Below are 12,125 nucleotides of genomic sequence, written 5' to 3'. Positions count from 1 at the left end.
AGAAATGSCCCCCGGCCCCTTCTGAAGGCAAGAAACTTAAGTTCAGCCACCCCAAGGGCATGTATCCCAATGTATGTAATAGGTGCAACAAGCAGGAGGAAATAGAGCCTTGTGCCCAATGTGAGGGATGCCAGAGGAATCACACAAATTTGGGAAAATTCATATGGCGAGGAGACCACAATGGATGGCTGCAAGTATTTTTTGAAAGATAAGAAAAGAAGAAGAGGAGGCGGAGTTGCACTTCATGTGACAGAGACACTTGCATGTATAGAGGAGAGCTGTGGAGATCATGCCAGTTCTACTTAACTGATGCCTTARGATCATGATTAGAGGGGTCATCATAAGGGAGATGTTATGCAGTGCTCTCTCTGTTAGGATGACGAAGCCAACAAAACCTTAGTTTGGCTGCTCAGTGAAGTCTTGGGCCAACTGAGTCTGATATTCATAGTGGCTTCAATCACCCAGACATTTGCTGGGGAAAAAAACCAAACAAACAAACCTGTGCCCATGACATCCATCAGGTTCGTGGTATATCTTAAGAGTTCCTTGCTCCCACAGACACTGGACATGCCGACTGGGAGCAGCACATCGCTAGATTTACTGCTTGCAAACCGAGGAGRTTCACTTGACTTAGACTGGAGACCCAACGACCAATGACACCTTGGATACAGTGAGCAAACATTGTGGAGTTTAAGTCCTGCTTAGAACATTAAAGATCAGTACAAGGATGAAGACCCTAAATTTTTGAAGAGACAACTTCAATATGCTAAGAGAGCTGGAAGCATCCATCAAAGCCAAAGGAGTTTGTGAGTGCTGGGAGTTATCTGAAAGTGCCTGCTGTAAGCACAAGAACAGTCYATTCTTTACAAAGGCAAAGTGAGAAGTCTAACAAAAGGCTTCTTACTGGCTTAATAGTGAACTTCTAGGTGTAACTAAAAGTAGAAAAAGAAACATACTTGCTGTGGGAAGGCATCCAGTCAGCCACTGGCTAACTGAGGACTAACAAGCACCTTGCTAGGGGGATGCAGAGATGCAGTCAGGAAGGCTAAGGATCAGCTAAAGTTGGCAAAAATGTCAAGAAGAAAGGGCTCTTCAGTATTTGTGAGGAGTAAATGGAAGGAAAGCCACATGACTACTCCTTAAGGACTGCAGGGAAGATGGTCACTAACGGGGGTGACAAGGCAGATTTCTCAATCCTTTCTTTGTCTCTTGTCCCTACTGACAGAGCTGGACCCCAGCTCACAAGGTAAGTGTGGAGGATGGGCTGGTCTGCAAGGGTTCAACTCACATAAATCCACACCATAGGCTGCTAAGAAAAGTGCCTGACATTTTTGTAAGGAGACTGTCTATAATATTTGAAAGTCACAGAGATCAGGGAGTGTCCATGACGACTAGAAGAGGGAAAATGCCATAACTATGCAAAGGAATGGTCCTAAAGAGGACCCAGGAAACTGAAGGCAAAATAGTCTCACTTTGTCCTCTGGGAAAGTGGTAGAATGAGTCCTCCTAGAAACCACTACAAAACAGATGAAGCAGGTGACTGGGAAAAGCCAYAGTGGATTTACTAAGGACAAATCATGACAGACTAAACTAATCACCTTTTACAATATAATAAACACAATGACATGGGGAGAGCAGTGGATGATGTTTAATTAGACTTCAGCAAAGCTTTTGACACTGTTTCCCACAGCATTCTSCTCGTCGAATGACTCCTCGAAGACTGATTGAGTGGTCCATGGGATGGAAACTGACTCACATGTCACACTCCAAGGGTGACGATAAATGGTTTTCACTCAGGTATCCAGAGGTGCTGTAATTGTGGCAGCTACAGATAGAGACTGAATTAAAAAGTTACCAAAAGCCTAAAACTGAAAGCCAATCACTGCTGAATTTTTATAGGATGTGTGGAAAGCACTCTTCAAAGAGCTGTACTTGACTGCCCTGAGGGCATGCTGGTCTGTGTTGCTCTTGGGCAGCACAGCTGGTCAAGACCAGAGGAAGGAAAACCAGASGAGACTCTAAGCAATATTCTGTGTACTAAACAATCCAGTTCAGGTTTCCTGGACCACTTCTTTGCCAAATATACGCTAATACATACAAAATTCAAACAGAGGTTTGTGCAAACTGTTCAGTTACTGTAATTGTGGCTTCTGTATACTAGCTGAAGTAACAGCATGTAGTTTGCATACAAACAGCCAAATACTGCAGAAAATTAATTTACCCCTGAGACAAATTCAGTAGACAAGGGAGTTACGTCAGATCTTCATGTGCCTTTTATCTTATATATGCACTGAGACATAAACATACACACATGGAGCAGGAGCTCTCTCCTCTCCATTTGTTCATTACGTGCATGCAGCACAGCACTGCAGCATGCTTGGTTTTGACTGCAGACCTGAGCACCAGCAAATGATGTAATTCCTAGCATCATCTCAGACTGTATTTAATGGAGAGCTTGTCAGCTGCAAGCCACCACAGAGCTGGCAGTCACAACTGAAGGTGACAGGGCCACAACTTTCCAGCCTCAGCATTTCTGCTCTACTTTCTCACGGTGATTTCTCACAATGACTTTCTCTTTTGYGGTGATTTAGGAAGGCACTGTGTTTGTACCCTGGAATTTGTGTTAATCGTGCCTGGATGATTTCAAGCTCAGAACTGTTTATTGCCAAACACAGCTCTTTTTATGGGGAGGCTGGGAAGGACACAGAGCACCATTTGATCAGCCACTGGTGCTCATCACCACTTCTCCCCTTCTCTTATAACCTTTGCTTGGACCTCTCTGGACTCTGAACACCTTCTTGTTGTGCTTCTTGTTGTACTTCCTGCACACTCAAAAGCTACGGCAGGAACACAATGGTGAGGTAAAACAATTTCTCTACTGTCACTGCTTTTACAATAAAGGACACAGAACAAACGAACATGAAATGTATGACTTGGGAGTCTCTCAGATGCGGCAGCTTGCTTTCATTTTAGAAATCACAGTGCAGGTTACAACTAAGAATACACAACAGCATTAGGAGGAGTAAGTGTCTTCTAATATTTCTGTACTCCAGACAATGAAACTGAAGAAATTGTTCCAACAGGTGCTGGTTTGTGTCTGTTTTACACAGCCTTCCTGTGTTATCCAGCAGCTCCTACCTTTTYCCTCTGCAGCATGTGTTACGCATGGTTGCCAGACAGATGGCTGATCTGCTGCAACAAAGCAAGTTCTGTGKTTTGAAGGAGGAAAATATCCATGGTACCAAAGAGCTCACAGCTATATATTAGTTTTCCTCCTGCTCCAAACATCTATCCTTTCAGACCACTGCCACAGAGAATCCAGAGGACTGGCTCAGCTTGCACCATGTGAAGATGCAGGATTGCATTGTGCCCACAGTGCAAAGGCCAAAAGGACAGCCTGCAGCCTCAGTCATCTGTAGAGAACCAGAAGGCAGCACTACCTAGGGGATGACCTGGCCCACCCCAGCCCACAAGGGCCAGGAGGTTGCCAGGAGGAAGACTTACAAAGCCAATGGTCTGAAGAGAAGAGGGACCGGCTCGTTTAGTTTTACACCCCTGGTCTCTTTGCTTGCACATGAGTTGCTCTCTTCTCTTTGTCACAGTTTTGCAGTTCTGTGTTACTCTTCAGAAATTACGAACTGTCCTTAATTTTAGCTCAGTCTGTGAGGAAGGGATCCATTAAAGCAAGCAAAATCTGGAGAGCATGAGGGGTCCTTTTGAACCCAATGAAATACTACATTGCTACATACCTTCATGGAAACTACCACTTCATAATCGTTAGCTGGGATTTCCTTTGGCTCCCTTATTATTACAATACACATTGAGAGCCAGACTACACCTTGCAGCAATCCTAGAAGCTCCTGAGCATTTCCATTGCTAATTCCTGTGGGCACTATTCCTATTTTGGAAACTTACTAATGATCATGGTGTAACTCTGCAAAATATTTGCCATTCCCACTTTGTGTTCAAGTGGTAATGGCAAATAAGTTCAAATCCTCCAAAGGAAGACTTTAGTTCTTACCATGGAACATAATGTCTGGGAATGTTATTTTTTTTTCCAACAGGGGCATTTAACAAAAAACTTGGATTGTATTGCTAGCAAAAGTGAAAATTTCTGAACTGGCTCTTTGACTTAAAATCTCCTTAGTAGATAATATTAATSACCTTGAAAAGACAGCTCCAAGTCAACTTAAATACTACATAGGTACTTCCACTGTGTCCTAGTGTTTTAATGTTAGGATCATCCTACATATTCCTCATCCATATTCACAACACAGCTGGGTAAGGCTTTGCCAGCAGCTGGAGGAGGTTGTTTCAACCTCAGTATTTTGTCAGTTCAAAGATATGCATGGAGAATCATAGCATGACATCCTTCCGGGGTCCCAAGGCTCCTGGGGTGCCACTACAAGGGTCTCTCCAGCTTCCTGGGAACCATGCATATTATTTGTTCACTCAGACACCTAAATTAACAGCTCACTATTTAGATYGATTACACTACATATGACACTGAGTTACTAAGCTGGGAATTACTACATCCTCATCCAACCAAGCGAGGATTTCCTTCTGCAAGAATCATCATGTGGGGAATACTGTTCATCAGGGAAGTAATCTATTTTTTAGTTGTTCCTCTATATTAGGAACAGTCCTCATAGAATTTGACTGTTCKTGAACAGAGCATGAGCAGGTACAATGGAGAAAATTGACCTCAGASAGGTGAGAAGGAATCTGCAGTGCAGGGCTACCACGTGGTGAAAGGGGTCAATAGCACAGAAATTGTGTGATGTCTGCCTTAAGTTATTCATGCTGTTCCTTCCCTTTGTGTGAGCATGGAACTCTGCCAAAGCAAAACTGTTTTACCACAATAGTGACATTTGTGCTTGCATTATAGAAGTACCAAAGAAAAAGGTAATGGCTCTAGTAATAAATCAGAAACAYACAATGAAGGAAAGAGCCCCCACTCTTGAAACCTTTGCAACAAAGCTACAGTAACAATTCTTGTTAAACTCAAAGCTATACAATAATGAAAARGGACTTACCACCATCCTGGTGGGAGAAACTCTGTGAAGGGAAAAAAATAAGATGTTTGGTTAAACCTTTTATATTTTGGGTTTAATTTGSTTCACATCTTGATTTTTATGTTAGGCTTGCTTTTACAATTCTTTGTAATTTTTAAATGAGTAACCGTGGTCGTTTCTCCTTGGATTTAGATGCTGTCACGGACTGGGGGAGAGGGACATGGTGCAACCAGACAAGGAGCTCTGCTTTTTGTTGCAGGCTGTAATGTTCTAACGTGGCATTAGCAGCAAATGCTGCTATCTCTGGATGCCATGAGAGCAGGGAAGTTTGAAATACCTCCCAGGCTCCTGCTGACATCTTTCAGGRGGGCTAAAAGATCACAAGGCTTCCCTGCAGATAAGCTAAGGAGATAGCTGCTGAAATCCCTCTTCAAAAAAAGCTGGGATGCAAGGGGAAACCCAAATAACCCAACCAAAATATACCTGAYGCCTCTGTGTCTTTTCTAGTCTTGTTCATACTGGTTTGAGCTACATGCTCTGCAACTGCCCTCAATCATTCCTTAAGTGCATGAATTATAACTGCTGCTTCCAAATGGTGCTAAGAGTACATTTTGGTTTCAATCAGTGCCCAAGTGTCTTTTTAATTATTTTTTTATAAATACCTTTTGCAAGTTGTCAAAGGATTTCTCAGTCTCCTTTAGTTTCTCCAAAATTACTTGTTCTTTGGCAGATATTTGTGATTCTTCACTTTCTAATTTCTGTATTTCTTGTTCCAGTCTGTGGAAGACACACAGACATGCACATACACATAGAAATGAAACATAGAAGTTAGTTCAATGAGARAGAGGTTCCTAGGAATTATCTGGCATTTCAAATGTCATCAGAAACMACTTTGACTCACATTATTCACAGCTGATTTCCTAGCACATGAAGAGCACGTGAATTATTTGTAAAACAGACAGATCTATCTATGAGAAAAACAGTGTTTACTTTATCCACTTCTGCAAAAGCATGTACAGATTAACTAAAAATAAACTTCAGTATCTCTGAAGTAGCCACAATTCCCGTAACATCTCCAACATTTACTTTCATTTTAGAAATCACAGTGCAGGATATAACTATGAAAATGCAACAACATTTGGAGGAATAAGTGTCTTCTAATATTTCTGTACTCCACACAATGAAACTGAAAATAGCTATTGGAAGCTGGCAGTCAACCAGTTATGTTATGAGTTTCTCTTGAAACCATACTTTGCTCTTATCTATCTGTGCTTCCCACTATTACTGCATGATACTGGGGTCCCCAGAGACTTTGGATAATAAAATACCTAGACACTTCAGAAAATAAACTCACTCTGCTAGGCAATAAGCACTCAGCAGTCTCATTTCTCTTGTTGAGGCCCATTTGCTGAGACTTCACGCCTCCAGATGTGTTGATTATGATTTGGGATACACTTTTATAGAGCTTAGATTCTCCATTACTTTAACTCAAACATCCTTTGATTGACATGGCTTATGCAGATGCAGGAATACTCCCTTTTTCCCCCCTCCTCCTCCTTTTATGTATATTCCCATCTTTATTTTCTCACTTTTGGAAAAAAAAGAAAAAAAAAAAGAAGAAAGAAAGAAAAAAAATATATATAAGCCAAGATGAATATATTTGGACAGAGAGAGTTACCCAAAACTTCCTCTGTCTGCAGGAAGATCTTTAGCTGCTCAGAGCTTGTTGAATCACATTTCTTTGTATGTGACACACCAGCATCACCCAATACTTTCCTTACCCATGGCTTCATGCTCCTGCCTTCCTGCCACCATTTTTCAAGTGAAGGATCAGCACATGGATCCATGCTAAAAGACACGTTTTTTTCTCCTTCCCAGMCCTGCTTATCTCAGGACTCCACTAAAGCTTGTTCAAGCACAAGGCAGAGAGCAAGGAGAACGTGATGCAGGGAGGAGAGAAGCAGGAATGGCTTCCTTAACAGACCTGCAAGGCTGAGTTTCTTGTGAAATTCTTGTATTTAAATATAAATGCAAGTGTCTAACTTTAGGTACCCACCTGGAAAATTCTTCCTCATTTTTTAATTGTATGATGATGAAACATTTGTGGCACTTACTGATAATGCTTTTCATTACTGGGATGGAAAAGTATCCCAGCCTCAAGTTGATGCAGATGGAAAAAGGTAGATTTTGCTCTCCTGAAGTATGTGAATTTTTAACAGTCTCAGATTTATGGTTAATTGTTGAACTGCCATTTCTCTCTCTTGAAGGTAACACCCTCATCACTAAGTTGAAATGGCTTAATTGCAATAATTTTAAAATGAACCATGGGAAASTACTGCTTCAATTGACTTAATCTTTCCTCCAAAATAATATAAAAAAATAAAAGATGAAAAAGAAATTGAAACTAAGTATTTTATTCTGCTGCAATGGAACAATTTGATACAGGATGAATTTTCCCCCTCATGTTGTAATTCAGGGAGAAAGTTTTCAAAATATTTTTTTCTATCTTGACTTTTTTATCTTGATTTTTTTAAAGATACCTAGAGAAATGAAAAATCCATTTGTCACTCAGTCACTCAGGCATTTGTCACTCAGGCATTTGCCACAATCTTGCTAAATTGTAGAACTTAGAAGTCAAGAGGTAGGTGGCTTATTTTCCTTCTCTATTCTTGGAAATAATTTGTAGATCYATGAACATTTGTACCTTGCTGTTAAAGACATTTTAAATATTCTGCTGTGCTGCCTGATGAAAGCAAATTTTGGAGCTGGATAAGTCAGTATTTACTGGTGTATTTCACTTCTTCCCCAGAGAGTCACTAAGCAGCATTTTCAGGATGCATATTCTGGAACCTAGTACACTTTGCTTGCTATATGATGCAGAAAGGGACTGAAAAATGGGTGCGTAGAAGTCAGCAACAATAAAATACAGGGGAAGAAAGAAGTCCTTTTTCTTTCAAATGGACTGGATGTTAGTAAGTAATTCATGGCAATGAAAACTCTGAGTATATATGGTATGAGGCAACTAAYTTTATGCAAGGTTATAAGCAAATAAACTTGTAATTTAGCATCATCRTAGTCACCATGTTTTTGTACACTAGCTCAAAACTGGAGAAGACTTGTCATCAATTGTTGGTCTTGCAGAGAAAGTTTCCTTTTAACACATGCACATGTGCACTTGCACATTCACAGATAGCAGCTGATTCAATTTGCATTTTCTTGTTTTCTGAGTGCTTGATCTTTTGTTTTTACCCCTCCTGGTTCACTTCCTCAGTTTCTGCTCCCTTCATGCCAGCCAACCCTCACCATTAAAATGAATTGGGTGATGAGACATTACGTTACTCTATTTCAACAAGACATCTAGTTATTCTTTTTTTTTTTTTTTTAATTTATTTGTTGTTGTTGTTGTTGCTGCTGTTGTCATTGTTGTTGTTTTTCCCTSAATCCCTTCTTTACTTTCTTTTAGAAGTGATACTGACAACAACGTGCTAAAGAGCAAAAGGATGGACACAGAGCCACCAGGATTTAGAAACATGGATGAAGCTGTTAGGAATAGAGATCTTCTGTGTAAAGCTGAATAAGAATGCATAAAACTCATCCTATGGAGGCAAGTTTCCTCACTGGAATCAGAACAGGTAGACTGAGCGTCTGCCAGGCTCCATGTCAAATGCAGCAAAACTGCAGGAAAAGTACAGATCATTCATCAGAAGGTRCCTGTTACATAGCACGGGGGTGATACAGCAGGCATTGGTATCCAYGGAGGTTGCTTTTCACATTATTGCTCCATTTTAAATCACTCCTATTTATATTCCCTAGGCCTAAAGCCTGGGGCACTTCTGCTGAGGTAACAGAAATACTCAAAGACAGAGTTTCCACGTGAACTGTTGCATATATTCTTGAGTAAACCACTTGGGCACCACAGACCTTGCTGGCAAATCTGGACCTAGAGTCCTCACCACTTCTTTGGGCTGTCTTGTCACATATGCAAAATGTAAAAATGCAAAAATTTAAACTGAAGGCTGCTTTGCATGGTTTGTTTTCTTAGTGAGTTTCACATAATCAGAATTGCTCAGTGGTAAGGAGAACTGCCTGCTTTTTCRGTGACATCATACTCTATAATGGCTTAAACAGTAATAAATCCATGCAGAGTGCACATGTACACGTACACATATATACAAAGTACTTACATTCTTCCTGTGTAAACCTGTTAAATACTGAATAATGTCCTTTTCTTCTAGCCCAGTTTAAAAAGGATATACTTTAATTGTCATTTGACACCTGGCAAGGAAACCTTGTAATTCCCTTGTTCCTTTAGCAGACTTCTTAGCAGATATCGGGCTGGCCTTCGAAAGATGGCCACAGCAATAAAACCAATTACATAAACAAGTACAAGATCTGAAGWGTTGTATTGTAAGAAAATTAAGAAAGAAAATGCAGGTTCAGATGAGGCAGAAGTGGTATAAAACAGACTGTGAGTATTTCTGCTTCATTGGCACAGGCTGTTATCTGATGACTGAGATTTGCTAAACTGTTTATTTAAGAAGAAAATTGGGTCAGAGAGTCTGGGGTTTCTGTGGCATGGGCAAGGGTTTTGTTTCAGTGAATGCATTTGAGTCCTATTTTCCCAAATACCACAGAAACAAATGGGAAATTTTGTCACTCAGAAAGCCAAACCTGCCTTGTTGCTCATCTCTCCTGCAGCTTTTTCTAATGGMTGGTTACCATAAGCATTTGAGAGGGTAAGAGAATTTTCAGGGGGCTGAGAAGAGCCTGYGTAAGCTAGGAATTGACTCTCCTCATGTGAACAGTGCTGCTATGAGGAGGAAGGAACCACAAACAGCTGAAGGGATGCTGTMTTTCGGACAGCATTTTGCTGTCATTTGCAGGACCCCAACTCCCTGGTTAGTAAGATTACAGGCTTGTAGGAAAATTAGGGTTGGAAACTACTTTAGGAGGTCTCTAGCCCAACCTCCTGCTCAAAACAGGGCCAGCTATGATCAGGCCAGTTGGGCTTCGTCCAGCTGGGTCCTGAAACTCCTGAATGATGGGAGGAAACAATGAAGTTTTGAGGTTACTTACAGGCATTCTCTTTCAGAGTCTGTAGCTACCATGCCCTGCAAAAATCAGACCAGAACCTTTCAGTACTTCAGGGGAAGGAGATGTATCATACTGATAAAGGAAGTCTGGTCTGTGTGTTTGGTGGGATTTTGACCCAACTGGGCACCTCCATGAGTGTGGATAAGGCAGCCAGTGCAGCTGCTGAGAAGAGCAGAGGCATAAACAGCACATGAATTCAGATACGAAAATGGATAYGGGCCACAGGAGCTGCCAAGTAGGACAGAATACTGTAATTTAGGTGACAAAAAGGGGAGTTAAGCAGGGAGCTCTAACTGGTGAAGAGACAGAAGGTGAGGTTTGGAAATGTGGTACTTGCACSTGTGCATTTACATCCAACAAACACTCTGTTTGGATACAGGACTCTGTTTTGTGCTCCAGTCTGAGGGTGTTGAATGCACTTTCTCAGGGTGAAGGATTTCCTCTGTTTCTTCTGTTTCCCATGCTAACATGTTGAAACCCATAAACCTGGCCTGTCATCTTCTTCTCTGCTGAAAAGCAGAAGCTGTTCTGGCCTGAACTGCCTTCCCTCAACCCCAGGAGAGATCCTGAGCACGGTCCTGCAAAGCATTCTCAGAGGGAATGCAGATGGTGAGGCAGAGGCACACTGGTTTGCAACGGGAACAAACAAATCCTAAGTCAGCAGAACTAYGCCTGAAGAAAACAGCCTTCTCTATCCAGCTAATTAACTCTAGCAGACACAYGGCTTCTAGAGATATCCACATTTGGCTTAGCAGTGTTTTGTTTTTTGGCGTAGGATGGTAACAGCATTATAAACAGGAAGAACAGCTGCAGGTTTATGGACCAGTTTCTTCAGCCTGTGCTAACTGTGCATTCTGGGTTGTACCTGAGAAGTCCTCATGCAATTTCTGAAGYGAAAGCAGAAATGTGATAAAAATTATGTCTGCAGCACACACACACTGGCATGTCAGTGGAAAAAAGAACATTCATCAGTGCTAATAAGGAAAGTATACAAGTATTCAGAACTTGAGAGAAAAACAGGAAAGGCCTAATCAGAATAAACACTTGAAGGGAAAAGGTGACGGATGCATATGTAGAGTGGGGGATGGTTCAAGTTTAACTGATTATTTTGCTATTGCTYGACTGACAACATAAATCAAATTGATATAAAAGCCACAAATGAGACAGTRATTAGATTCAGGTCTCTCAGAGCTGAAATTCCCGAGGTGTTACAACTGGTATTAAAACAGCAGAGTTACAAGCAACAACCCCTTGATATTTACTGAACAGAGAATTAAACACCAAGTTTAGGGATAACTGGGCTTGCCTAAAGGGATGAAACTGATCTCTGCACAAACTCTGTGTCTGTCTCAAGGATTCTGCCCTTTTGACCACACAGCAAAACCAGAAACTGAAACTTTACATGTAGGGTCCACCCTTCTGGAAGTACTGAGCCTTTGCTGGCAAAAAATGCTCCACCCCATGGGCCTCTCATTGCCATTTCCTTTTGGGGCAGAAGGGTACCAATCAGCTCACCCAGGCTCAGAACAACCATGGAAAACAAACTTGCAAGGGCCAGTGAAAGACATAACCAGCCTTACTGGATCCCAGTCCAGCACTTCAGCCTCTGACAAACTTCCTATTGCCTGCATCAACTGCCTCGCACCAGCAGCCTGCCTGTGAGCCAGAGAGCCTAAGAAACTGGAATCTACATGCCACAGCTGTGAACAGTGCCCTGTGTCTGCTGTAGGGGAGGGGGAAATCACTGAATGACCCTTGGTTTAGTTTCCACACTGGCTTAGTTTTCTTAGCAAGCACCAGCAGTTGTGTTGAAGCCAGCTGGACCATTTGTGGATGTCACTGCATCCACATACAGCTGGTGCTMATGATCAAAAAACTGCTTGATTTCAGGTCTGCTGCAGACTGAAATGGGATTCCAGGGTTGAGTAATTCGATGCCTCTTAGTTTAGTCTTTTTGCAATGCTCATCCTTTTTTTTTTGAACAGCTCACTCTCAAAGAGGAAAGTTGGCAGGACA

At 41.6% G+C, this 12,125-nt stretch overlaps 1 protein-coding gene across 4 annotated transcripts in view; it reads right to left on the bottom strand.

Moving 5' to 3' along the window:
- The window catches only part of PALM2AKAP2 (PALM2 and AKAP2 fusion), a 252,737-nt gene that overhangs the window by 141,570 nt on the left and 99,042 nt on the right, over positions 1 to 12,125 (bottom strand). For all 4 annotated transcript variants that reach the window (XM_057374544.1, XM_057374546.1, XM_057374547.1 and 1 more), the window contains 2 exons: positions 5,678 to 5,792; positions 5,037 to 5,058 (listed from right to left, as the gene is read on the bottom strand). In XM_057374544.1, coding sequence (XP_057230527.1) covers positions 5,037 to 5,058; positions 5,678 to 5,792 — 137 coding nt within the window. The remainder of the gene's footprint in view (positions 1 to 5,036; positions 5,059 to 5,677; positions 5,793 to 12,125) is intronic.

Source organism: Malurus melanocephalus, unplaced genomic scaffold (genome assembly GCF_030028575.1).
Source record: "Malurus melanocephalus ecotype Western Australia unplaced genomic scaffold, MMel_1.1 scaffold_228, whole genome shotgun sequence".
NCBI classification, from domain to species: Eukaryota; Metazoa; Chordata; class Aves; order Passeriformes; family Maluridae; genus Malurus; species Malurus melanocephalus.
Note: the sequence above shows the minus strand (reverse complement) of the source record. Positions and strands in the feature narration are given on the sequence as shown.